A 27,757-nucleotide genomic window follows, 5' to 3' on the forward strand; every position below is an offset into this window, starting at 1 on the left:
TTTGAGTGTTTGTAAACAAATCTTTACTTATACAGTTCAGAATATCGATACAGCAAAGTAAAGCAACCATAATGCACATACCAATGGACCAAAAAAGTCAGAATGGGCACTAGATGAATTTGAATAAATAGTTGAACACATTTGTACACATAAACATTGCCCCGTAAGCCATAGAAATGTACATATACCAGTACGACAATTATAATTCAATAAATTTACGAATGAGAAATTATCTTTAAAAAAAAAAAAAAAAGTGATATCTTCCATTGTTATGCAACTTCTAACTTGGTATATATATTTACATAAACACAAGCAACTAGTGAATTTATACGGAATTATGTACACGTTCCTAAACAAGAAACTCCATAAAGGCACAATCGTCTATACAACATGTACAAAAACATTTTTCCGGAGCTGACAAAATTAAAAAATAAAACCATTGGTCATCATTCTAATTGCCATAAGATTGCACGTACAATGTGAATGTCAGCGTCTGTGCTTTGAAAAGGTGATTTGCACAGAAACAAACCCCTGAAGAAGTTTTTTTTTTTTTTCAGTTCTTAAAGTGACTACAATTACATACAAAATCCACAAAGGTGAGTTTGGGCTTGTTTTCAGGTGGCGATAACCAGTCTGTCTTCATCATCACTGGAAACCTCATCATCAATGATCTTCTGCCTGCTGGACACCGGCGCCGCTTTCTTAGGTGCATCATCATCGCCGTGCTTGGGGGTCGCCACGCCCACAAGTCCGTGTGCTGGACTTTGCGGGGCTGCATGCTGCTGTGAGGAGTTCTCCCTTTCTACCTTCTCTAAAGTCTGTGTGAGCTCTGCAGCGTTGCCCGAATTCAGTTCTGGAGAGGAGCGGACTGAGAAAGAACCCGGTTGGGGAGTGGCGGTGCGAGCCGAGGAGGGGCTTTGAGATGATTGTGTTCCGAGCACGTCGGGGCTCCCTTGCCTGTCCGACGACCAAGGTAGAGGACTACGGGATGGCAGCGGGCTTAGGGTGGGAATGATGGCCGGCAGGGCGATGTTAACGATCTGGAGCCCCGGTATGTGCGTCTGGGTGCTGGTGCTGCTTTGGGAGGTGGGACTTGCAGCCAGAACCTGCAAGGCGACCCCTTGCTGGGGAAGCATTTGACTTGACGCTAACCCCGTGTTGGTTAGGCCCATTAGGCTGAGTGTCTCCAAACCAACCGACTGACACTGCAAGTCAGTCACTTGTCGTATGGGGAAGCAAGGTACCATGTTCCCGATCGGTTCCTGGATCACAAGCGGTTGGGGCTGCAAGCCGTCCGGCCGGGGGGAAGAATTAGGGGCCGTCGAGGGACTCGTGTTTCTGTGGATGACGCTCACGGCCGGGATGGTGAGCTGAACGGGACCGGCTTGAATTGGCACAAAGGTGGAATAAGCCGCCAGTCCGGCAGGTACCAGTTGGATCCCTCCGACTGGAACCATACTGTAAGGGGAGCGAAAAGGTTGCTGGGAGTGCAGAGGCAAGTGACTGAATAGGTGGGTCGGCGTCTCCAGTCTCGGGGCTTGTAGAGGAGCGTGCGTTGGACTTTGTGAAGTTGACGTCTGCGTGCTTCGGTCCACTGGCATGCCACTCTCGGTTTTTACCAAAGGATGAGTAGCAGAAGATAGTTCCTATTGAAGGCGGGGGAAAGAAAGATAAAATTAATCGAGGGTAAATAAACTTCGACTGGGAGTGACGAACTTGAAGCAAGCACACTTGACCTCTTTATTGGGTTTACAAAAGTTTGTTAACTGGTAGTGTGGAAAATGGCGGGACCATGACGGAAAGGAATGACTCAAAGCTGTTTGGGTTTGTGTCACACTGTTTACATAGCTGAGGTATCTATTGGCATCCCGCCTACGCACCTTGTGGTAGAAACTGGTGTGATTAGGGTTTACCACTCCAAACCACATAATGGAAAAATAAACTGGAAGTACTCGGTGGAATTGAGCTTTTCAGTATATTGGATTCAAAGCAAGCGGAGGAAAACCTCTTCATAATGTTTGCAAACAATTGGTGCCACTCCTGGGCGGGAAAAAGCAAATGTGGGCTGGAATGAAAAACAAAAACTTGAGCCAACAAATAATTTCAAGATACAACAATTGGCCTTACCTGGCAAGGTCTAAATCCCATCCCTGTCACTGGGGGGGTTAGGGGAACATCAACGTCAGGGTAGTCGATGGACATCTGCCTGCACGGTGACACCGGGCTCATCATATGCACCGACTCCGTGTCGGAGCAATTGGACTCGGCGTTGGTGACGCCAGGCGGCAGAAAGCTACAAAGCGGCGTGGAGCTCGGGCAGTACCCCGAGATTGAGTACTGCTTACTCAACGGCAAAGGGTTCATGATGAGGACAGAGTCTGAGGTGAGGGATTCTGGAGCGAGGGAACTGATTGACATCTGAGCCAGGAGGGCACTGGGAGGGACCTCGCTCTCTTTGGACGGGATATGTTGCGGGCTGGTGGACACGGAAGGGTTGGTGGACAACCCGGATTCCGCTTGGCTGTCTTCCTCTTCCTCGTCTTCATTCTCTTCCTCATCCGGGCCGTCGGAGTCGTCGCCGTCGGAATCTTGCCGGTCGACGCTGCTCACTTGACTGCGGTCGCCTGCGGAAGGATCCGAAAAGTACGTTTAGAAGATGGTAAGTTTATTTTGGTGAAATGCAAGTCAGTGGAGTCCCCCCCCCCCACCCCCCTCCCCTCTCAGACCGTCAAACACCTCCAGCACTTGCAGAGATGGAAAAACAAATATGCTCTTAGAGACTGGGACCATCGAATGCTTTCAGGCAGCTTGTCTCCTCGTTTTTTTTTTTTCTTCTCTAAAATTAGACGCAGCAATTTCCTCTTTGTAAATGTTGTGCTTGCCGCCTACATGCACTTGGAGTTAACAGAGGATGAAGCTACGTTTAGAATGTTTGATTAGACCACAGCAAAAGCCCAGATTTTTTGGGGGGGGGTTACAGCTCATTTGGGTTATACCTGAATCCTCTGCATCTTGATCTTCACTGAGTCCAACGGGCACGCCCATCTCCATGCATTTCTTACTATGCGCCTTGGACTTCATATGTTTGGTGAGATTTCCTGCAAAGGAGGAAAAAAAGGTGATATCATAGGACACGCTTATATAAGACACACGATGAGATAAGAGTCTCCGCATGGGCAAGGCTGAGTTAAAACGAACGTGGGTTGTTCTGACAAAAAAAAAGTACTGTCGGCGTGGGAAGGAGGCGAGTTTGATAACGACTGGGTGAATCACAGCATCTTCATTAAAGGGATGCTGAGCCGGGTTTTTCGTGTCGGAGGAATGTTTGCTTGTTGCCTCCGAACGTTCTCACCTTTGGTCTTGAAGGAGAAGTTGCAGTGGGTGCAGTGATACGGCCGAACATCAGAGTGGGTGCGGATGTGTTTGCGCAACATGCTGGGCTTCTTACAACGGATGCCGCATTCCTCACAGATGTATTTCCCGCGCCCTCGCCCACGGACGTACACGTACTCTTCGTTGGATTTGTATCTGCGGGGGAAGAGACGAGGGTGAAGATGAGATAAAAGTTCCGAGGAACAATTAAGCGGGGAAAAGTACGACAAAATTCCTACCCGCCGTCAAAGATTTTGATCCGTCTGGGTTCGGTTTTTGATGTCGGTTCTTTGTCTGACTCATTGCTGGAATGCGCTTCCGTTTTACTTCTGGTCTCAACGGATCTGCTCTTCTGAGTCACCGGTACCTGTGAAGGAATGTTGTTTTGATTATTTGGATATATTCCAACGAATCCAAAAAACGTGTCGTTACCCGTGGCATGACATCTTTCAGCTTGCCGGAGTAAGACAAGATATCCGATTTTCCAGATGTTTTTATAGCTGAGGTGTAGTGGATTTTCTTGGAGCTCTGTTTGGAGTCCAGGAGAGACATGACCACCTTGGTGGGCAACCTGAGTGGGTTGGGATTGTTTGGATTGACCGCCCAAGCGGCATATGCTGAAGTTTTCAGGTCGGTCTGCAAAGTGTGAATTTGTTTCCTCTTCATCAAGAAGCACCACGTGAAAGTGGTGGTTGTCTTCAGGCTGGGGAAAGACAGACGGTGGCTGTCTTTGGTGTTAACCACAGAAACAGATGTGGCCAGTTTCACTTGGCCGCCGTGGAAACTTGCTGGTCTTATGGGTGATTTGATGGGATTCCACCGAAGTTCTTCCACTTTTTGAGGCTTCTGGGAGTGACTGGTTGGCATCGAGGCAACCTGGCGACCAGGCAGACTGGGAACCAGGACAGGGTGAGCCTCTTCGGGAATAACCGTGTTTTTTTCCAGCCCGGTACTATCAGGTGACATCGGCTTCACGTCATCGAGATCCTTCTCCGTGTCGGTTTTAACGGAAGGCAAAGGAGGGGCCTCGGTCTCGATGGGGCTATCCGCCGGTTCGGTTGTGCAAACCTGCCGGACTAGCGTCAGTTTCCGTTGTCTGGTCACTTCGGATAGAGTGGAATTCAGATAATTGACCGATCTGCCGTCGGTGAGGCAGACGGCGCCGTTTTCGTCCTTGGCACGTTTTTGATGTTTTTCCATGTAGATGTCCAAACTGTTAGCCGGCGATAGCATTCTTTTACTGGAAGCGATGGGTTCCTGTTGCGGGCATAGAGTCACCGATGCCAATTTCTGCGTGCAATGTAAAGAACCAAGAGAAGACGGTCTTTCGACCGTTTTACTTTGGAGACTACCGATTAGAGTCCGATCTTTCTTTACGATCGGTGCCGCGTGAGTTTCAGCATCTACGACCGGAAGGTTGCTCTTACTGGAGACGGAGCGAGCGGTGTGCATCTGCTCGTGGGTTATCAGGATCTGCGGCAACGGGATAGCGGCGGCTTGGCTTTGAGCGCCGTCGACGGACTTTTTCTCAACGTCCGAATAAAGACCGGCCTGATTCGGATAGACGTCTGAAGATTTTGAAACGGTTAAAATGGGATTGGGAAGAGGCATTGCTAAAACTGGTAACGATTCTTGTGCGTTGGAGAAGGAAAATGTTTGACTTGGCCTTTGAGTAGGATACTGGAGTTGGTATTTAGGCACAAGGCTTTGACTGTCTTCCTTGTTTAGGGCATTCTTATTTCCGATTAAAATCTGGCTCAGGGGTTGCTGTAGCTTTTGGCATACTTGAACTCTAGATGTTTGGTGCCAAGGATGAGGAAGGCCATGGACTTGGGGTTGCTGTGTCGGGCAGCCCAGATGTATACTTTGGACCATTTGTTCGTTTCCTTGCAGGGGTAATTCTCCAGGATGGATGACGAAAGGCTGGGCCGCAGTAAATCGGTTGACAAGTTGAATTTGGGATCTGTTTTGGTTTAGAGAGTTTGCGATTGGAGTTTTGTCGAGATTGATGACAGCTTTCCGAACAGACTGTTGATTATCCGGGCAGATCTTTAGAGACATTTGGCGAACTAATGGCCCACGCCTCCTTTCAATAAGTGGGACCTGGACACCTTGGTTGATTGGTCCACTTTTGGGGTGACCGACTGGTGACTGACCTCTTCTGGGAGATGAATTGCCACAGTCGAAGGACTTGCTACGGTAGTCACATGAAATTTCCACCGAGGGTTGAGTACAAGTGATCTGCTCGGACGCCGCACGCCGCATCGCTCCCGGTACACCGAGAGTGCTGAAGACTTTGGGCTGACCTTGCGGCTCGGCAATTCTGCTGACGCACTCGGCTCCTGAGGGACTCTCTGATCTTGACGGTTCTTCTCTGTCAAAAGAGGTTGATATGCTGGAACAGTGCGAGAGAGTACTGTCTCGGCTCAGGCTTCGCGAGAGGCTGGACTCGAAACTCGATTCGCCTGACGAGTGCTCCATTTGAGCGAGACGGATTCTTTTCTTTTTCGGTGGAAGTTTCTCCGCCGGTAGCTTGGACAAACTCTCGCTTCTTTGCGGCCAGCTGAATTGATCCGTCGGCTTTTCCGTCTGCTCCGAAGGCTGCGTTTCATGTTCTCGATCGGGCTCTTCGGTGACCAAAATTTCCGGAACCTGGATGTTGTTTTGACGTACCAGACGACACTGTTGAGCTGGAGTCGAGTTTTCTCCCGGTACTACCGCGGTGCTCTCGGTCCTTTGATTCCTCGAATCGGCTTCGATGGTTTTGCTTGGTAACTTTTCAAGGTCAGTTGCCGTTACATCAGCTTTGGATTTCAGAACGTCTTTTTCTCTACTGTCCAACGGAGAACTCCGATCTGTAGAGTCGGTTTCAAATGAACTCGGTCTACTCAGAGAGTTGGTGTGTCTGATGACTGAAGTGCCGCTGCCTTGCCTCTGCATTTCGGTTTTCGCCGTGGTGCTGCTCTGAGTCTCTCGAATGGGCGAGAGTCTCGAATCGGAAGGGCCCGTACCCCGTGCTACGAGTTGGATTTGAGGTAGCTTCGGTTGGTTGTTTTTGGGTTGGATGTCAACCATGACGGCGTGCTGGGGGAATGTGGGATTTCCAAAGGTCGCCAGTAACCGACCTGAATCGAAACTAACGGAGCAAGGTGGATTTGTGTCGGTCGGCGACTGATCATCTTCATCTCCCACACTTTTCATTTTCCTTCTCTTTCGGAAAGACGTCTGTTGTTCGACTAATCCGGGTCCGATTGTTGACCTAGGAACTAAATTTGTTTGCATGTTGCTATGAAAGACATCTTGATCTGTTTCTTTCACAACGGGAGGCTTGTTTTTTGGCCCGTGAAGTTCGGAGCAGTAAAATTTCTTGTGCGTTTCAAAATTCTCCAACTTTCTGTAACGGTTTCGACACGTTTCGCACTCGTACATGGTGCCTTTATTTTGCTGAAGTTTTCGTTGTCTTTCCTGACTGTGCTCAAAAGATCGACTTCTTTGCATCATTTCCGTGCTGTTATTCGCACCGTGATATCCGTCATCCATGGAGCGAACGCTGGGAAGTCTGTGCCCGTCGCCGGTGGAAAAATCCTCCACTGCAGCTTGCCGGACCAAAGTCCGAGAATGTATCGCCGGGTTGGGAGTCGACGGTGCGGACGAAAAGACATCGTCATTAATTGAACTTTTCTCCTCAAATGAATGACAAATTCGAAGATTATGGGGCAGGTGGGCGATATTGAGCGGAAGAGCGGAGTGACCCGGCGTCGTCGGCATCGAGTTACTCCTCGTTATCGGCAAACAATCCATCGGGGAGTATTGAGAAGGTACGGAGAGAAGAAAAACCGGCTTGGATTTGTCGGTGGGAGTGAACGGCGACTTGGGGATGTCTGAACTGGAACTGGACCTTCTTCCGATTGGTTTCAGGTCAAACTGGAAGGAATCTTTAAAGATGTAGGATTTGGGAGAGTCGATGCTACCTCTCCTCGACAGAGACGTCCGTCTTGGTTTAACACTGTCCAGTTGCTTGTTGTCTACCACCGCCTCATTATCAGATATCAGCTTTGAGATTCTTTCTTCAAGAGAAAGAGTTTTGGTTTCTAACGGGGGTCGCATCTGTCCCTCTTTTGCTTGGGACTTCTGCTCCACCGCCACATGCATTATTGTCGCAACAACCGGGGGGACATGAGGACTATCCTTTTTAAGTAGGTCAATTTCACTAGGTGGCGTGATCTTGACAAACGGACTCGGTGGACTCATCGCCTGGTCAGCGCTTTCCGAGCGAGAGAAGTACCCGGAATCGGTACTTCCCAAACTACGGGGGCTGAGTAGACACTTGGCTTGTTGCTGTTGGGAAAAGTCGGTCGCTTGTTGCCTTTGGAGTTCAGCGTGTCCGCTTAAAAGTGGAGACTTGCAGCGTTGGTCTTCGTCTTCGCTCACAGTGTCCAGCGAAGGACTCGTACTAACGACTTCTTTTAGAGACGACAGGACCGTGATATTCGATCTCAGATTAACGTTTGAGAAATCTCGTTGCCGTTGCGAAGCCGCTTGTTCGGGAGCTGCGCCGGTAACTCGTGGACTATCTGCCCTCAGAGGCGAAACATTGACGGGGTACACGACAACTTTTGGGAGCACAGCTGTCACTTTGGGTTCGTGACCTCTTTGAGCTGATTTGTCGGCAGTTGAGTCCATTTCTCCGTGGTTCGCACCAGAACTCTGGAGACTGTTTTCCGACAAGGCCGCAGCGCTGCTTTGCGACGAATCCGGATCCAAATCGACGGTACTTCCGTCGTCGTCGCTGTCCCCGCTCTCCTCCACCTCCGAGTGCGTTCCGAGGGCTTTGTCGGAATCTTGCGATAGCAATGCGCCTCCTGATTCCGAGCGTGCGATGAGACCGAGTTTTATGGCGTGAGCATGGGATTTCTTGTGCTTATACAAGTTGCTCTTGGTTTTGAAGGAAAAGCCACAAGTGACACAAGGGTATGGTCTTTCTCCTGTGTGAGACCTGATATGTTTGAGGAGCACGCTGGGTTTCGCACACGCCCGGTTGCAGTATTCGCAAACATATTTCCCCGGCTTCTTCGGTTTTTGGTCCTTGGAAACCTGCTCGGACCCAAAGTTCATGACAGTTGTGATCTGGACGTGGTTGTTTCCTGGTGTAACTGGAACCTGAATGGTGCTGGGGACACTTGCCGAGAGTGACTGGCAGGTATGCACGATTGGGGGTTGGCTTTTTGGCAAAGCATTTGAGCCCGAGGGAGCCGGGGCGTGAGTTATCGTCGACAATCCGGTATTAAAACTCATGTGAAGCCTCGGCTTTTCCGGATTAGATACGACGGGGATAAAATGTTGATTTGCAAACGATAACGATTGCAAAGGGTCACCCTGTGTCGCCTGGACGTTTTCCTGTACCGGTGCCGCAATGCCGATAAAATTACCCTGTTTGTCGATATAATATGTCTGCATAGGAGACGATTGCGGATGGAGACCACCGATATTAACAGCTGGCATGTTTGACGATTCGGCCGAGGCTTGAAGAGTAGAAGTTGCTTTTGCAGTGGCTGTGACTTGGAAGGTCCCTTTCCTCTCTGTAAGTGTCAGCATGTCAGGCTCCATCGCCTTCAGGAGCACATCAAGTGGAGCGCTGGTGTGGTAGGGATCTTTCTCAAAGTTGCAGGTGTTGCTCTCCACTTTTAGAGAAGCCTCCTCATCGTCATGGGTTGGGCTGTGTGACGTTGACTTGGGGTCTTCTTGCTTCAGCCTTTCATGGTCAGTGACAGATTCCCCTTTATCAGGGGGTGGTTCGCTCGGCTGAGCATCCTGTGACTCCCCTTTCCCATTCAATGATTTTGGAGGATCACGAGAAGGACTGTCAGGAGCCGGGGAACAAGGTGTCGTTTCCTCGGGGGGTTCTCCTTCCACACTTTGGGGAGTTTTTAACTGCAGCGGTTTCTTGACTGGAGACTTGGGGATTTTCTTTTGCTTGTTCTCGGCAACAAGCTTCTTTCTTTTCAAGCCTTTGATGCTATCTTCAATTTGTCCACTGCTTTCAGCTAAACCTGTGGGGGAAAAAAAAAACTTTTAAACCTTCACTTATGTCAACATCATTCCTGTTCCAAAGGCGTTACACCCCAATTAATTCCACATCATCATCATCCTTTGTTGGCTTAGAAAAGGTGGCTCAGGATATGTTATATAAACCTAATAGTGGCATGTCACAGTTTCCCGCCTGCCAAAGGTATTTCCCAAGGTCACGGCTCCTCCAGGGTATTTGGCATAATTAGACCGAGGAACGCCCTGTTCTTGCTAATCCATTATCCACGCAACGGCATTGAAAGCATTAAAAAAAAATTATTGAAAATACTCAGCCAAAATAAATGTGGAGCCAAAATTTATGATTAATCTAGAAAGCTGTGTAAGGTTTTCAATCAGGTGGTCAATTATAAAAAAATTTTACAAAGTGTATGTAATAAAAAGTCTAGTCATCATTTAGCGGGCACATAGGGACAAGAATATATGATGACATGTCCATTTGGCTCCTCCACACAAGCTGTTCTCAATCTCATTAAAAACGATAATTCAATCAACGCTCTAATGACCTGCTAGTGAGTTGTTTTTCATTTTCATTAGAAGCATGACTCCGTAGTTGCTCAGGTCACTGCCACCATTTAAGGCACATTTGGAGGGAAAAAAAAAACATTGCAAAAAAAAAAAAATAATAATAAAGGAAATATATCTTACCTTTTCTTGAGCTTGTGGGTTCTTTCAGCTCTTTCTGGGCCTCTTGGATTTTATCTGTAATACAAGAATAGGTGCATTTTCAGTATCAAGAGAACGTCCGCATGCATGTGCCCACATAACTGTACGCAACTGTGAATGGATGGCACAATCAAAGTAATGTTACTCGGAATTCCTCCCACACGGCCCGATGCGGGCTGATGTCTGTTAAATGAAAAACAGATATTCTTCCATAGCCGAGCGAGCGAGCGAGAGCGCCGTTCCATAATGGAAACTACTGTCATCGCCGAAGCAGCGTGCTTGCGTAACGCACCCGTATAGCCACGCACACCCGATTTGAAAAAATAATCAAGTTCAATTTCATGAATATCATCAAACATCTGCACAAGTGATTCTTTTATATCAAACATTCAAGCCCTGTGATTGGCCGCACAATCTGAATCCTCCATTTTACCAACGCTATTCATTCATATAATAGCGGCCCACTACGAATTTTCCTCCCCTGACCCTGAATGGAAAAATAAATCCACCACGGCTTTTCTGCTTGATATGACATCACGGTTCGAGACGAGTCCTGGAGGACCAATTGCGGCAATTTCGTTTTTGACCGCACACGTTATTGGAGGGCGAAAAAGGATGTTCTTCCGTCGTTGCCAAAATGAGTGTAATTCCATGCCGGGAATATACACGGAGAGGAGAAGGAGGAGGACATGAGCGGCTGGTGCAAGAGGTCAGTGGATTATGTCATTATGTGTGTTACAAGTCGCACCCTTCTCTTTCTATCCCAGGCACACGCCACAGATTACATAATGTGTTCCCATCCAGAGCAAAACAAAGACGCCCTGCCAGCAGAAACACAGCAACAGAGGGCACCGCATTCGTTAATGTCTAGCAAAGCCATGTTTCTGCAGACAGTTTGGATTCTCGCTCTTCTAGCGTCGGCCCTGGGATTCGCGCAATCCTTTCTTGGAGAGCGCTAAGATGATTCCTTGTTTGAACTTATTACTGGAGGTCTTATGTCAGACCACACTGGCAACCCGAGGTAGAGGTGATTACTGCCCGACATACACTGAATTAGTTCTTGGGTGGAAATCAAATTGCTCCCCTTACATAAGTAACCGCAAACAAGAGCCCCTCGCCCTGAACGACACCCGTGAAGTCAGACCGGAGGAAACAATGAGTAGAAAGCGACAAGGCTTGCGGTCCCTTAATAAGGACAAAATATTCCATCCACGCAAGCCAAGTTATTAAGACAGCAGGGAATGATTATACGGTTCAAATTTCCCTCATTATCTGCGCTTGGGTTTGCTGGAGTCATCTTCATGATGGTCAAATATTTCACCAAAAAGGGGCTTAGAGACGTTCGTCTCGCCGTCTGCAAAGCGTGGAAGCCGTAACGAAAAAGAGGAGAAGATCAACAGGTCGGCTGGAGATGAAAACCAGAACAGGTTGTGGAATGCATCCAGAATTTTGACAACAATCGCCAATGATTTAACTCGGGTGGTTGCCTGGCCGATGCAGAAGATTGTGAGCGAGAGAGTCTGGCTTCTTTTTGGTTGCTGTCATGACAACTGCACATCTTGAATTCCCCCGTGCACCCCCCCCCGACATGATGCGGGGGGGGAAATGGGATTAGTAGCACCCCAAAGGCCAGAGCGAGGTCCTCAAACACACGCAGGCTTGAATTCTAATGTTCACCTGGTGTGATCTTCTACAAGCACAGCAGGACGGGATGTCAATCTGAAAAATCAAGACGTCCACCTCACAACCGTATCAACAGGACTCCCCGATGGCCGCCATCAGCTACACAACAACGGCGTGAAGTCTCCATATGCACAATGTTTACTCGTTTCAGGCTGCTCTGCCGGCTTTTCTTCGTTCAAGCTGCTGCGCTCCCTGCTAGCATAAAAAAAAATACACGCTCTAGTTGTTTTGATATAACAGCATCTGATATCATTAGTATGCACAACACCACACCAGCCTGTACGCTCAAAACAGAAGAGTCTGAGCAGATGGTCCAAAAAAAAAAAGTAAAGGACAAGTCAAAGGTGAAAGACATTTGGGTTGATGTGTGTGTGTGTGTGTGTGTAAGACATGATGCAACAGGGAAGACATCAGGATGGCCGGAGATCTGGAGATAGGATACACAGTGCGGCATCCAAATTCAATAGAGAGGAAGAGAAAACAAGCGGGAAGAAGATGACGAGATGCTAGCCGGCAGCTGCCCCCTTCTTCCTCGTCAAAGCGCGGAAGGATTATGTAACTCGAGCACCTTCACCAGCATTCTGTACACGCCCGGGCTTTGTGCAAAATACACACACATGCTGCGGATACTTTCACGGAGACAGTCAAGGGCATTTGACAACATGCACCTCAAGCTTCTTAAAAAGTTTCGTCAAGATTTACAGAAGAAGTCTGATGCAATTTAGCATACGTTTTTTCTGGCCTGGCCACCCCATAGCGCCGCCCCTGGGTACACTGGCAAAATGTCATCTGTCATTCGTTAAAGGTTATATAAAAGTTGTATTCATTCGAAGAACATCCTTCACATCTTCGGACAATACAAATTCCGCCAGCCAGCAGATAAGTGAGTGCTGCAAAATTCTTTGCTAACTTGAAAGGAAGTCTGCAGATTGTATCGGGGCTTTCTTCCTGTAGCTTGTGAAGAAGTTTTTGCAGCCCTCAGCTGCTGAGCCATGCAATAAGTGTCCATAACACTTTGCGTCAGCTACAGACAAATTCTTTATCTTTGCAGACAAGGGAAAAAAAAAAAAAAAGAGAGAGCGAGACTCCCCATGCTCGGAAGGGTAATAAATCAATCTGGGAGTGAAGTCGTCTTCACACACCGTGGTCAGACAATGATGGGGTGCTAAGGAATCCCCGCCAGAGCGGGAGTGTCCCATTATGCTAAAATCCGTCATCATCAGCCAGAGTATCTCGGAATTTTTTGTAATATCTTTGTAAGAAGCTGGAATGACTCACTCTGTCTAATCTACTGGACAAAAAAAAGAAAAAAAAGGAAGCACAAAATGAGTAAGGGATGAAAGATTGTCTGTCTCCAACAATTGTGTGCTGACTTCTGACAGAACCACTCAAATCTCGATTCTTAGAAGTAATAAAAAATGATTTTACCAGGAAATAATTATGACAAAAGTCCTCAACGTGAGATTGGTCTCTGTCAGGCTTTCGGACAGGGGTGTGTAGACTTTTTATAGGTCGCAGGAGCATCAAACTGGAGGCCACTGATTATTGAGTCTGCGTGGGCACCCTGGCGAAAAATTGATGGAAGGAGAAAACGACCAGGTGGGTAGATAGATGCGGTACTGCAGCGGAATATAATTTCTTTGCATCCTTTTGACGATACTTATAATTCAGATAAGAGACAAAAAATATATATAAGTGCATATATCCACTTCCTCCTTTGCAACAGCTTCGAAAAAAGGACCTAAGAGTAGTCAGTGACATTTCCCTAACTTATTGTGACTTGAATTTTTTTTGTAAAAGGAATATATTTAAGGTAAACTCCACTTTACAAATGAACTTTGGCCACTTACTTACATTAAATCTGTCTATAATCAATAGTGCAAACCCAAAAATTCCCATCACGCCCAACATAAACTCAGAATACCAAAAAACAAACGCGTGTGTGCTTGACAAATAGAACAAAATGTTCATTTCTTACCGCACGCTTGGCTCACGTTTCATGGAAATAAACAATCAGTGCCTCCTTTTGTCCCTGACCAAGAAAAAGTCAGTACATGCATGCTTCTCTGTCAAAACACTCACTGCTATGTTTCCGCCCAATCAGCTGGAGCTCTGCAGTGGTTTTGGGGTGTTGCCAGCGGTTTCCTCATAATAATGTGACGAGGAGGGGAATTCCTGTAAGGCCCAGGAAGACAGGAGGTGGAGCGTAGAGGTGAGGCCAAAGGGGGAGGGAGGGAGGGAGGGATTGGAATTAGGGAGTGTGGGAGGGAGGCGGGGTCAGCCTGAACATAGCAGGCCAGGTGACGTCACTTAAACCGGCTTTGGCACCCTCCAGGGGATCCTTCGCTTGGTCTCCCCCCCCTGTTTTGTTTGTCCTGAAGGCGGGGGCGGGGCTTAATGTTCCCTGCCAACAGCGAGTTGCCCAACAGCTTACTCACTGGGTGAGAGAGTTTACCCGAGGAAGCCTATTTTTTTTTTTTTCTCTTCCCTTTTTATAATGACTTGGTAGTTCTAGGCGTTACATTTTTTTATATTTTAAATTCCTCGTATTATTATTTTTTTTATTCTTACATACAGTATATAAGATGTTTGACTACCGGGTTAGAAGTTCTGTGCAAGAATTTGAAAAAAGAAAAATTGTTGAAAAAGGAGGGAGGGCAGCCCAAAAGGAGGCAAGACGTCACCCAAACTTCTTGGAGTGTGCTTTGGCACAGCTTCAGACACAGCCTGTCCTGAAAACAACTTGGCACGGCTTTGCGTGTTTAAACTGGTCATGGAAATGCAAATCGGGTTGGAAAAAGTTGACTCAGGGATGACTGAAAATACCAACGGAAAAAAAATTAATAAAAGCCCATTAGGTCACTTTTGGATGGCTTGCAGTTAGCTTTAAAGGTTGATATTACAAATGTGGGCGGGGCTTATTGTAATAATATACATGCGTTTGCCTTTAAATTGACCTTCTACAACCAAATTTGGATCTATTCACCGATCTGATCACTTGGTTGGACCATTAGTTTGAGTCACTGACCTCTCCGGTTGAACTCCCACAACTATGCTGAGCGAATCCTAAAAAAAGAGGAAGAACCCTTCGCTTTATTTTCGGATTAGTCATTATGTGAAATGTGCGGCTTTCACAAGCGGGCCCGCAGAAGAAGTTCACAAACATTTTGTCAAGCCAGCGTCAAAACAACATGGGTGTTTTTGCTGCATCATTGCTAGGAAATCCATGTTAAGGGAAAAAAAGGTCAGGAGCAAAATTTTGCTCTGTAATTATGTTGGTTAAAGCGAAGAACATAAAAGTTTTTGTTGGCAAATAGAAAGTACAAACAAACAGTGACTCAAACGTTACGATAAAAGTTTTTGTGCAGTAATCTGTTTGTGTCAAGCTATACAGCTGATTTTTTTTGGCATACTTTTGAAGAAAAAAAAACAAAAACTAATGCATCTCATTTATCAATTGGATCCGAGTTTGAATTCCCTCCAAACTGAAATCTCAAAGCGCACTTTGAAACCTGGCAACCCCAGTCCAGCAGTTGATGACGGTAATTTGTCATTGACAAGACGTACAATTCCGAGACCTTGACGTAACCGCGTACGATCCGACTCAAAACAATTTTGACAGCGACACCTCTGATCTCAAAATCTAATCGCCGTGCCATCTTCGCCATGGAAGAAAGGGACTATTTCAGCTATGCCGAGAGAACTCTTAATTAGATCGGGGGCTTATGAGGCTCAGAGGCGGTGAGAATAAGACAAGGTAATGAGGCTACGCAGGAAATAAGGATCTAAATGTTGTGAGGTCATTGATCAATTTACAAAACAGACGTCAGATCCTGCTCAGGTTCATCTCCTGCATCTTGGCTTCAGCACCTCCTCCTCTCTAATGTTTAGATTATAAAATGAGACTCTCTCAACCATCAAACTTTGGTCCATCAGCTGCCACCTGCTAACCGCCCTCCAGGGGGGGGGGAGAGCGAAGATGTTAATCAAAGTTGTTACCGTGACTACGAGTGTGGCACAAGGAAATATGTTGGACACGTCAGCACTATAAATGCTCCGATTTAATTGAAGCCATTTTTTTGGTCCTTCTTTAGTCCACTGAAATGAGTTCGATTTGACCATGATGTGTATTATTTAAATGACTTAATTCGTATGGCTTGTTTCAAAGTCCATCGAAAGAAAGAAGCAAAAACCGCCATAAAGGGGAAAATCCGACAGCATACTTCATCCTTCTGTTATGCATTAACTCCCTCGATTTATAACATAGGTTAATGTTACCGATTATAACCTCCGATGACATCACGATTACATCACTATTTTTTTCCCCCCGGTTACAATCAAGTCGAGCGAAAATATTTACGGGACATATGGATGGACAGATCTTTGTTTCATTTGAACTTTTGCAAAAGACCAAAGATGTTTTTTTTTCCGCCATATATGGTTAGCGGGCTCGCCTTAACCCCCATCCTATGTGTCATGACAATGTTGCTGTCATCCTGTCTGCAGAGACCCGCAGGCGCTTCAACAGACTCCCACCAGGTTTTTCTGGAGCCGCTCGAAGGCTCCCGCTGGTTTAAGTCCCGGGGGGGGGGACGCCATCACACAAGCTCCATCTGATCATCTAGCTCGTTTAGCATTCCCATTTCCATGCATTTGAAATCTCGCCTAGATTGGCCAGCCCAAGTTGAGGTCGAATGCAAAAAAAGTTTGACCTTTGCTACGCTCCCTCTTGGGTACCTCAGTGATGAAGTTGGCGCCCACCCACCTCCGCACCACTCGCCATTGCCAGTGGGCACGAGGTAACGTTACATAATGGCGCAGAGAGACACACGGCGTTCCCTCGCTGTCTTCATTTCCCTCCCACTCCTTCGCTCATGTTCATAAAACTTCATTTGCCACCTTGTTGCAATCTTCTCCTCCAGCTCCCTCACATCAAATATGCTGATATGCACCTTTGACCTTTGGCTAATTAGTTCACAATTTGGCGTAAAAATCCAATAACGCTGTCGGTCTTTTGTTGACATGGCAATTTAGCATCAATCGCTAATACGAATATTGATTAACCATAACTGTCTCAAAAAAACAAATTACAATTGGATGCTGTGAACCATCAAATCATACATTTATATTAATAAGATCTGATCTGCTCTATCTCTGGACCGAGCTGTTGCGTAACATTGACAGCTCATGTCCAGCCGCTGCAGCGCTCAAGCTTATCCCGTCCTCACGCCGTGCTGCAGCTGCCGGGCCTGGGACGGGGGAACACGCCGCCGAGACTGAGATGGGTTAGCGAGCGGCCATAGCCGTCCGTCACTGACATTATTACTGCACCGAGGGGGTGAGATGAGGCAAGAGGAAGGACGAGCAAGGAGGGGTCATTTCCTGTCTGGTCAACGTTGTAATTTTGAAGACGCTTCCTAGACTTTGACATTTTAGGGAATACTTTTGACTCAAACTATTCCAAATAAAGTGAAATGAAGTGGATAAGCGATTGAAAAATTTCGATGCCAACAACGCTAATTTATAGTGCATTATAGCAATAATAAAATAGAACACAATAAAGACCAACGACAACTAGCACAATAAAATCACTTATACTGCAAAAGAAAAAAAACAATTAACAATGACAACATTTCTGCAAAATGCATTATAGCAATTAAAAAATAGAACACAATAAAGACCAACTACAACTAGCACAATAAAATCACTAACTTATACTGCAATAGAAAAAAAAACAGCAATGACAACATTTCTGCAAAATGACGAGCAACTAAATAGCTGCAGATAAAGTTGAAAAACTGACTGATAGAAGAGGTAAAAAAAAAAAAAAGAAGCAACACAACACAAAGTGATGCCAAGACACATGCAAAAGTTCCCCACCGTACCTGTGAAGCGACGCAAAGAAGTCTCGTCGTTTCTTCCACCGCGACCGACTGCCAGCCGGCTGGCTTCCCTTCCCAGACTCAAAACGTGCTCAGCGGGCAAGCACCTGACATTCCTGACAACTTCCTGGACCGATAATCTCTGACATTCCAGGCCCGCTCTGTCTTCCAGGATAAATTACAAAAAAAAAAAAAAAAAGCGAGAAGAGCAGGAGCTAAAATGCCACAAGAGCTGAGCGTCTGGATGCCGTCTGCCGCAAACACAAATACGCAGTTGTGTGTGTGTCTGAGCAGAGATTTCACTCTTCACCTCTGCCGACTGTCAGTCTAGCAACCACACTTAGTTCTCCTCCCTGCCTGCTTGTCCGCCTTTGTGTTCCTCCTCACCCCCCTCCTACTCTCCTCTCCTTTTTTTTTTTTTAAATCACTTCCCAAAAATGAGGGAAAGCCCTGCCTGCCTATATGCAGACTTCCCCAAGCTAAGCGATGTTGCCTCGCACTATGGAGGCTCTAAAAATAAAATCCAATTTCTCGATATGAATAAGTCGCTCTCAGCCACTGTCAACATCAGATTAGCCACTAACCTACTTGTTGCCCACAACCTCCCACGCCCTGGCAGAAGCTATAAATACCCATCCATTGATCCCTCTTGTGTCAGGCGAGCGAGCGAGCGAATGTTGGGGGTCCGCCGCAATGAGCACATTGGGACTAATCCAAGAAAGAATTAGAGGAAGAAATTGAAAGACAAATTATCCAAAAGAGTCAGACAGAGAGTGGGAGGGTGTAATGGACCGCCTCCACATCAACACAGGACAGCGATTTATATAACGGGGAGGTTTGGAAACATCAAATATGCAGTGGATATAAAACGGCTGCGCAAATGCATAAAAAGAGAATTGGAAAAATAAATTCAGCGTTTCAATTTTCCGACAATTTCATATTCACACTCCTCGTGCAAGACATGAGGAAGCGAGCTGATTGTTGTCACGTGTGGAAAATTTCCATTACATGCCAGAACTTCCTGCAGCTCCTCCAATGTTGTCATCTAACCAGTTTTCTTCTCATCAACATTACCAAAACCTGGCATGTGAATATGGGTGTGTAGACTTTTTATAGCTACCGTACATGAAACTGTGTGACGGGTTTCAGGCGTCAAGTGTATTGGTTAAATAACATGGCCGATGGGAGGAGCTCTAATTATGAAACGATGCTCAAACAATAGTTGACCTCACTTACAAACAACTTTTAGGTGTTTTTGTTTTTATTTCTAAGACGAGGAGTTATTTTCGAGACGGATTAATTCCCCAAGAGCTTTCTGCTCTCATTTGTACCATCTCTCTCTCCATGGAAACAGCAGCTAAAGGAAGAGATGACCAATGTTACGCAATAGGACTTAGCCGTGCCAGCAGGCGGGCACCCCTTTGCCCAAGCCCCCCCGCCCCCTGCCCCCTTTCTTTTTTCATTTTAACCTGTTGACATTCATCTCATTTTTCAGTTCCGTCGTCAAAACCATTAGAACAAAAAAAAAAAAACGTAATGCCAAGTCCAGCTTTCCGAGATAATAGGTGTTATCAGTTGCCGGTTAAAAACAGTCTTTGCGTCTGACATCATTCGCCTCCTCCGTTACGCCTTTGACGTTGCATCCTTGCCATCCACCCACCTTTCTCTCCCTCGCATTCGCTTTTTTTTTTTTCTTGGCTGTTGACAGAGGTGGGAGGCATTTCTCTTTACACAGAAGCTCCGCCACGTCAACCGAAAATATGACTTGGGATAAATTCAATCGGTGATGGCGGAAGATTACGATGACTTGGTGTGATCAGTGGACGGCGCAAAGGGCGCAAGTTTCCCATCGTAAAGACTTCATCAAACAATTCATTATGTTGGTCGCCACTCGTGAATGGCTGAGGTGCACCTCTTGACCCTACTCTAAATGTGTCTGCTATGAGCGTTAAAATATTGACCCAACCTCACTGACCTCACTTTCTCAGGGGGCGGGGCTTCCAGTGGTCCAACTAGGCAAGCTCCTTCACCCGCTCCAATCATTTTATACGAGTGACCCTTGACGGCACACACACACACATCGACTACCTCCCACACCTCCGCCTCCTCGCTCAGTCAATACCACGCCAATCGCACAGACAAAACAACAGATTTCCTTCTGATGGCAGCGAGCCTACACAAAGAGAGAGGAAACGATCGCAGCAAAGATTTTGTGAATGAACATGCGGGGGCTTCGAAATGCTTTTTTTTTTTTTTTTCCTCCTAAGATGCAGCTTTCTGATATGTGTAAGAGCAAAAAAGTAGAGTTGAGTTATTCCACATGGAAGCAAATTTCGACTATAATTGCAGCTAAATAGCAAACAAGATGTTAGCGGTAGCACCGTAAACAACATTTTTCAGGCCAACAAAAACAAACAATTTTCCGTAATCATTTCAAATGACTTGTGCTCCTAACCTTCTTCAAATGTCTCCAACGTGTGCCTTCACGCAATCTGGCTTGAAAGTCGACTCCGAAGCGGCTTTGCTTGGCCCCTGCTTACAAAGCCGACGTCATAGGCAAAGACAAAGCAAGTGTCAGTGTTGATAAATACAGTCCTACAACCTGACCTTAAAGGCATCACTCGGCAACTGCCCCCCCTCCCTCCCTCTAACATTTAGTAACACAACACCAATGTCTTTGACTCAAGGTCTGTCTCATCTAAACTAACATTCAGCAATTGTTACAGAGCCGGCCAGACCTCAATTGTGCCGCTCTGTGCCAGCCGCCGATTGACAGTATTGTTGTTGTCCCCGAAAATTGCCTGACCGCGCGAGTTGGCTTTGGTCTCTTGCCGCAGCACATCACCCAACGTGCAAGCGTGCTCAAATATTCGCCACATAATTCCTACACGTCCCGCGAAATGATTTGATCTTTTTGCACTTTTCCCCACAACGCATCTTTTTAAACCCCCCTCTCCTACTCGTAGGAGGTTCCAGCAGTAGGACACAAGGAACAGCACCTGCAGCCCGAGATTCATGCTGCTCTGTTTCCCTAGCAACCCCCTTCGTTGGGCTTTGCTTGTGCAAGCCATTAAGCAATGCCAGCTCCACACACACACACACACACACACAATCACCCTTTTAAGGGTTTCCGGCGCTAGCTTTACTGCTCTATTTATTTTGGAAACTTTTTTTTTTGTTTACCTCTAGCTAGCTCACCTCACTTTTTCCCCTCAATCAGAAAAAAAATGCCCCCCTCCTTTCCCTCTCCAACCTTGGATTCAGCAGCTTCAATCTAACAGAGAAAGTTTTTGTATTTCTCTGAACTATGACCCCCTTCAATGTGTCACGCACACACATGTCCAAATAATGCGACATCCAGTCCCGGCACGGCACCGCGGGGAGATTTTCTTCCGCTACACTCAGCCTCTTTGCTGACGTCAGCACGGACAAATCCTGTTTGGCTCCCAACTCCATTTTCCCCTCATCATTCCGACTCCTACGCCGGCGCTCACCTTTGTGAGTTGCCAACATCAATGCAGGTCCAGTTTCCAGGAAGTGGCTCTCCGGGCGGGAGCAGCTCACCTGGGGAGGGGAGGAGGGTCGTGCGTGTGCATACGGGACTAATAAGAATGAGAAGGTCACCGTTCGTTAGCTCCAATTTGACTCGGCTCGCCTTGAGCCCTTCACTAATGCTTCACTTTGAAAAGTTTAAGCCGAATAATTTGACTGGGCCGCAATGCTTTGTTACTCACTCGCGAGGAAGCCAAGGACACACACATAACACAAACACACACACACTGACCTGACAGGTCACCTCACTGCATTCATGCCTGAGAGAACAAACTCGCTCTTCTTGAATAATTCTTAAAAAAAATAAAAAATCAGTTTTCTCACTCGGCAAAATATCACACACATGAATTATTTTTCAAATATATATATTTGTTGGTATAGTTGAAATTGTGTAGAACTTTACAAATTGTGACTCAAACTAAAAAGAATGAACATTTGCTCAGCTGTTCAAAATATGTGCCAAGGAGGTAAGTGACAAATTAGTTTCCGCAACTCCCATTTAAAAATCACAATTGATTAAAAAAAATAAGGGGGGGGGGGGGGGGTGTGCTCAAATTTACTGTTCTGTTAAATAATTCTGTTCTCTTTCACTTCCATGAATAAGAATGAGGAGACATTAACCCAAATTTCCACCATGCTCAGTTTCATGTCCTCAAACAATCTGGCCATGTAAATTCCAACAACTCCCTCCCTCCCTCGCTTTGCATCTCAAAGTGAAAGCTTTTGTGAGCTTATACGTCCGGCTGGGAGCCGACTTCCCCAAACAAGTTTCTGCCTGTCTGTTGTAGTTACTGTTGCCAAAACTCAGGTTTATTCCTGCCTCTGGGAGAGAACTTCCCTTTGTGTGAATGGCGATGCATTCGCACACTGTAATTTGAAGGGCCCGTACGGAAACACTGGTTTGGCTGCCTGAGCATGACACAACATGTCAAAAATCTATTTAACAAGGCCAACCTGTTAACTCCTTCCCTTCCCTAGCTAAGCGCGTTTGCATAAGCCAAATGTTTGTTTACTTAATTGATTGACCTGATTTGTTGAGTTAAAAAAAAAAATACGCAGACTAAAGTTTTGTTGACCTTTGACACATATTATTGAATATTAAATAGATAAGATTAAGTATAATAATACAATTAAAAAAATTGTCATTAATGTGTGGTTGACTTATTTTTACACTTGCATGACACCCTTTAATAAACATTTTTGTAATGATTTCCAATCATAACAATATTTTGAAATCCCTAAACAGGTTGTGTTCAACCTCAGACTTTCCACCGGAGTGAACTGGACCGATTATTTCGCCATGGTCAGCAAAAAGTTAACCATTAACAGCAAAAGTTGTGGAAAATTACTCGGCCGGAACCTTATGACCTGCACTGTTGTTGCGAAGCATTTAAATAAGATTAGTGAAGTAAAACGCAATTTATTTATCGACATGTATACTTTTGAGCAATCTCAGCGTCTGCGTTCGGATTTACAGGGGGGAATATTTTCCAACAGCAGTTGTTGGGCATTCATCACACAGCAGGCTAAAGCAGACCAGAAGTTCCGTAAACAAAAAAAAAAGTCCACGTACATTTTCAGGGACGCAAAAAAAAAAAACATTGCACAGGCGTATGACAAACACCACAGAGTTGATATTTGAACTCTGCCTATATGTGAAAATGCAACTTACGCCATCATAAACAAAATCCACCTGCCCCTCCCTCGCCCACCATTTATGACAGAGATGTTCTAACTTTGACTTTCCAGAATGAAAGAAGCATTCAGCAGGTCTGGAAAAACACAGACCACCCAGGCTGACCTGAACCACATCCCCACTGACATTCAGGTCACAGGCTCAAGTTAGAATGTGACCAGACTAGGTGTCTGCTTTTTTTAGAATCACATCCCTAAAAGTGACTCTCCAGAGTTTTCACACGATGGAAAAAAATCTGCATGAAAATAAAAAAAAAAAAAAAGCTAGCAGCATAAATTTGTCACTTTAAATGGAATTTCGTTAAAGGGGCTGCGTGTTTGTTGTGTTCATTTTTGGGAAACACTTATTTCACCCACTTAATGTTTGCCTGCCAGCTATGAGCTAAGTGTTGCTGCTAATGTCCACAGAGAGAAAAAGAAAGAAAGAAAGATATTCTGTCTGAAGGGGGGGGGGGGGGGGGGGGACCACTGGGTGTTTGGCTTGAGCTGCTTAGAGACCAGCTGTTTGACAAAAGTAAACACAAGAAGGGTGGGGGGGGGGGGTTGCGGGAGTTCCGAAATTTCTGCATTGTTACCCGCAAAGTACGTCATAAAGGAAAAATACACGGATAATAATATTAAGCTGCTGCGTTTTTGCCACATCTGCTTCTTGGCTTGTAAAGTTGTTTGAAATGCTCAAATGCAAATTTGGTGGGCAATCGTATAAAAAGTTAATAGCTTGTTTTCATTCAAACTACTCACTGCACCAAAAAGACATGAAGTGCTTAATATTGTTTACCATGTAAACAAATACAAATATTAATCACTCCCTGCAGTTCATCTTTGCATTGTCCAGCTAAACTCACCACTGATTGCAAAAGTCTCCTTTGTCGCTTGTGACTAGGATTTTCCTTCCTTAGGAAAGAAAACAAAAAGGAACCTAAGAATGCACGGTCAAACTCAGCGGACACCCCCCCCCTTGCCTGTGTTTACAATATGTGATCGTTTATTATGATTCGCTCCGAAATAGAACCAAGAATGCTCTGCTAAAGTAACCAGAGGATTCATCAAAAAAAATAAAACAACAGACAACGTTCCATCCAATCTGCCAATTGTGCACAGGTCACAAACTCCACCAGATTCGACCAATCAATCACGGTTTCCAAATTCTGAAAAGCGATTCCCACGGCAGACCCACATTCCCCAGCCGTATCTATCACGTCATTATTTGACTTCCTGTCGATTAATTAAAACAACTCGACAACAACACACACACCAGCCAAAGGTTATTATCTAAGGAAACGAAAAGTGCAACTGTTGCGTAACTTTCGCAACCATGCAGACCTGCGGCAGATAGATTCCAATAGGAAAGTGATTTCATAAGACTATTATGTTTCATATAAGTGCAACTTGAATTTATGTGGTCTGGCCCATCGAGTCCCCCGTGGTTTATGAAACCACTTACCAGCCGCCAGACACAGCAGGATTTGTCCTATAACTAGAAACTGGCGTGTTCACTCAGTAGTAGTGCGACCATCAGTATGCTCAAAGTCGGGGAGGCCGCGATTTATACATACATACCTGGGAAAAATATATATTTTTTTTTCTAATTAATTAATTTTAAAAAAATAATAAATACTTTTATAAATAGATTAAATAATTTAATATAAATAATAAGAAATTAGGTTAAATAAATAAATGTGTTATTTTACACCAGTTAGCCTCTTCCTTCAAAAAAGTGATTTCAAAACATTTAGAGGATTAATATTTTGTATGGTGACCTTCTTAGGCCAGTTGTATTGGTCAAAATAAGTTTGTTCTTCAAACATGGAGACAAGAATCATGTGATGGCGATGGCGGGGAGTGTGAAAAGCGTTCTGAGAGGTTCCAGGAAAAGACATTTTCCACATTTACGCATGTGACAGCATGCCATTTGTGTTTCCTGCTTAACGAAGGTACATCTTCTAATGGACCTCAGCAAGAAAATGCGGGAAAGAGGAAAAAAGAATTTCTCTGCTTCACTCCACCAAACAATCGCATCCGATTCAAATCAACAAAAGGTGCTCAGAGGCATCGTGGAAATTTGCCGTCCAGATCAAGCGTGGCATCTTTTCACACCCCAGCATGCAACGCTACCAATTCCCAGATCTGTGAACGGCAAACGTCTGTTGACACATGAATCTGTCAGTTCACAACCTAACACACGACTTCTTCCAGCCAATGGCTGGCAAGATGCTCCGTCGGCCAGCGCCGAATTACCCGATTCACATCCCTGTACTGAAAATCTTCCAGAACAATAATATATATATATTTTTTTTTAAACAATTTACAGAGTAACTGACTCGTTCATGACATTCCCACCTTTTAGATTCTTGGGGTTGTTCTGCTTGGTACGCGGCATCTTTCCTCCTCAGTTCACAAGTGCATCCTGGGAAAACTGGGCGCTACTGTCGGAGGACTTGCGACATGCGGCGTGCTCGTCTGCATACATCTGCAACAACAAAAAAAAAAAAACACGTTCGAATGAGTTGAGCAGAAAAAGCCGCACTATGCTGGCCTTGTATTCTGTCACTTGGCAGCTGCTAGTCTAGGACAGAGCACTTGATTGAGGTTCTCCCTCAAACAGGTGTCCTGCTTTCTCAGAGGTCCTCTGTGATCACATGAGTACACCACCTCGGATCTGCATCGGATGCAACCTGCCCTTTGGAGTTTTCACCCGAAAAAAAAATCCCCGATTGACATGCGGGTTGCTGTCCTCGGCTGATGAAAGATGCAAACAATAAAAGCTCTATGTGCTCTTGCAACGAATGCTCAGGGTGACTCGGAGGACAAGCATCACATGTGTGGCCATGTTTTAAGTTCACAGGACAGATAAGCCATGCAACTTAAAAACCACTGGGGAAATATATTATATAATAATGGTAAGCTTTCGATTTTAGGGATGGAAGTTCCGCCACAAAATGTGTTTCCGCCTGCATCGGAAGGATCCAGGCTAAAAAAAAAAGCAGGTAACATATTGTCAATAAATATTGCTGCTTTCTTTCCCCTTACATCATCCTTCTCAAGTCCGAGCGAGACCTATCAACACCTGCACGTTGCAGTGAGCAGCATTGCTTTAAGAAGCATCCTTTGTTTGCCCTGCGCCGTTATTGCATAACACTTACTACAAGTGGATGCTTTTTCTCCATACACTTTGCTACATGTGGAGCCAGAGCAATGACATCATCGGATGAGAGAGAACAACACTGTTGGCTGCATCATCTGCCCGCATACAACCACGTTTGTGTCACCGCCATGCATTGCCTGCACACACGACGAGCCTCTCACCTGGGTGCACACTTGGAATTCTCCCGAGCAGGTTTCGACGACGGCGAGAGACGTGCACGCCTGTCAGTATGTCCTGTCTATCTGCAAGACTATCCTCTTCTCTCTCTCTGCTCTCCCTCTCTTTCGTGCGTGTGGCGTGCGTGATGTTTGAGGAAACACCCTGATGCTAACCCGAGAAAAACACCATCACGATTGAAATACCCAAACGATTCTAGTTGCAACACACCTGACTGGAATTAACACGCACGCCCGTGGACCCATTGTGTAAAATAAGGACATGTGCAATTGTGCGCACTGCGATGAATGAGCGTGCGTGGCAATTTGGAGAGTGGAGTTGTGTAAAACACTTTAAAATACCCCCCCTGATCTTTTTTTTTTTTTGCTAAATACAGCAATGGGATGAGGCGAGCCAAAGCGATGCATGGGGAAAACGCGCATTTCATTGCAACACGTGAACGCCCTGCAAGAGAGGGAGGAGCCAGGGAAAACCCCTCGCTGTCGCTGCAACAGCTAAATGGAACACTTCCCTTCAGACAACAAAACCCACGTACACGCATGCACAATATCGACATACGCAACCCTGCACAAGCAAGCGACTGAAGGGGCGGAAATAGCAAGACTCTTACATAGTGCAAAAAAAAAAAACACAATGAGGAGTTAAGTTACTGTCGTGGTAAACCACGCGCCAGTCAATTGCACTCGTCGGGACATCATGAACAGTTTAGCTTGCAAAAGAACTTTAATGTCGGAAGACACGCATGACGAGACCACAATAGAAAGCAGCTTTGAAAGAGTAAAGCAACCTGTAACACGAGAGAGTAGAAACCCACCCGTGCAGCGTCTCTCACACACGCAGAGAAAAATAAACAAGCGCGATTCGAGTTGCTTTATTTATACTCACGGGAGTTGTTAAGCTAATAGTAATTGTAACGCACCTTTAAAACGACGAAAGATGTGCTTCAGCTCCGGATTTCTGTCTTCACCTTCTCCCTCACTTTCTATTGCAGGAAACAGACAGGCCCACTGACGTCATCGGGGGTCCCTTCTCCGCCTCCCAGTCACGGGGTGTCCTCCAGAGCCAGCGGGAGGTTCGCGATGTCCGCAGCGCCCGTGACTTCAACCCACTCGCTGAACTTAATGCTCGCCCATGGTTCTTATCTGTGTTAAGTACAAGACAGTCACAATAAACGTTATATATAAGCCATAAAAGCACGCGTATATCGTCCACGCGTGGAGCCACAGTGACATGTCGTTATACGTACACCCCCTTGACGGAGCCTCATCCTCGCTCTCCTCGGTGCATAGTTTAGGATTGACGGTTTTCCCGGAGGTTCCTTGTTGTCAGGTCACGTTGTGCCCCTCCGCCACCACCGCCCGGGCTTTCCCATGCACTAACCCGCAGCAGGGACACAACAGCGGGCCTTTCTGCCAGCGTTATCTGGAGGAAAATGCATGCAGTTGATTGCAAATAAGCTAGTGTTCAATAATCGCGCTTTATTGACGGAACAAAAACAAAT

The 27,757-nt window shown here is 45.9% G+C and overlaps 1 protein-coding gene across 2 annotated transcripts; it reads right to left on the reverse strand.

Annotated features, from left to right (window-relative positions):
- On the reverse strand, window positions 1-27,318 carry hivep1 (HIVEP zinc finger 1). 2 transcript variants are annotated; one of them, XM_049750547.1, is made up of 9 exons: window positions 27,176-27,318; window positions 25,275-25,404; window positions 10,105-10,158; window positions 3,805-9,422; window positions 3,612-3,739; window positions 3,353-3,528; window positions 2,997-3,098; window positions 2,128-2,624; window positions 1-1,646 (listed from the first exon to the last, which is right to left on the reverse strand). In XM_049750547.1, exons 2-9 carry the CDS (start codon window positions 25,312-25,314, stop codon window positions 615-617), a joined length of 7,647 nt encoding a protein of 2,548 aa, XP_049606504.1. In that variant the 5' UTR covers window positions 25,315-25,404; window positions 27,176-27,318; the 3' UTR covers window positions 1-614. The 2 variants fall into 2 exon arrangements, with proteins under 2 accessions (XP_049606504.1, XP_049606505.1); XM_049750548.2 differs by lacking the exon at window positions 27,176-27,318 and adding an exon at window positions 26,241-26,601.
- Between the last annotated feature and the right edge of the window lie 439 nt (window positions 27,319-27,757).

This window comes from Syngnathus scovelli, chromosome 19, assembly GCF_024217435.2.
Source record: "Syngnathus scovelli strain Florida chromosome 19, RoL_Ssco_1.2, whole genome shotgun sequence".
Taxonomy (NCBI): Eukaryota; Metazoa; Chordata; class Actinopteri; order Syngnathiformes; family Syngnathidae; genus Syngnathus; species Syngnathus scovelli.

Excerpts from the sequence above, each read along its gene's own strand:
- hivep1 (XM_049750547.1), bottom strand. The coding sequence starts at position 25,314 with ATGCCGCGTACCAAGCAGAACAACCCCAAGAATCTAAAAG. Across the intron at positions 3,099-3,352 it reads CTTCTCCTTCAAGACCAAAG|GAAATCTCACCAAACATATG; the intron begins GTGAGAACGTTC and ends CCTCCTTTGCAG. Across the intron at positions 1,647-2,127 it reads TGGGATTTAGACCTTGCCAG|GAACTATCTTCTGCTACTCA; the intron begins GTAAGGCCAATT and ends CGCCTTCAATAG.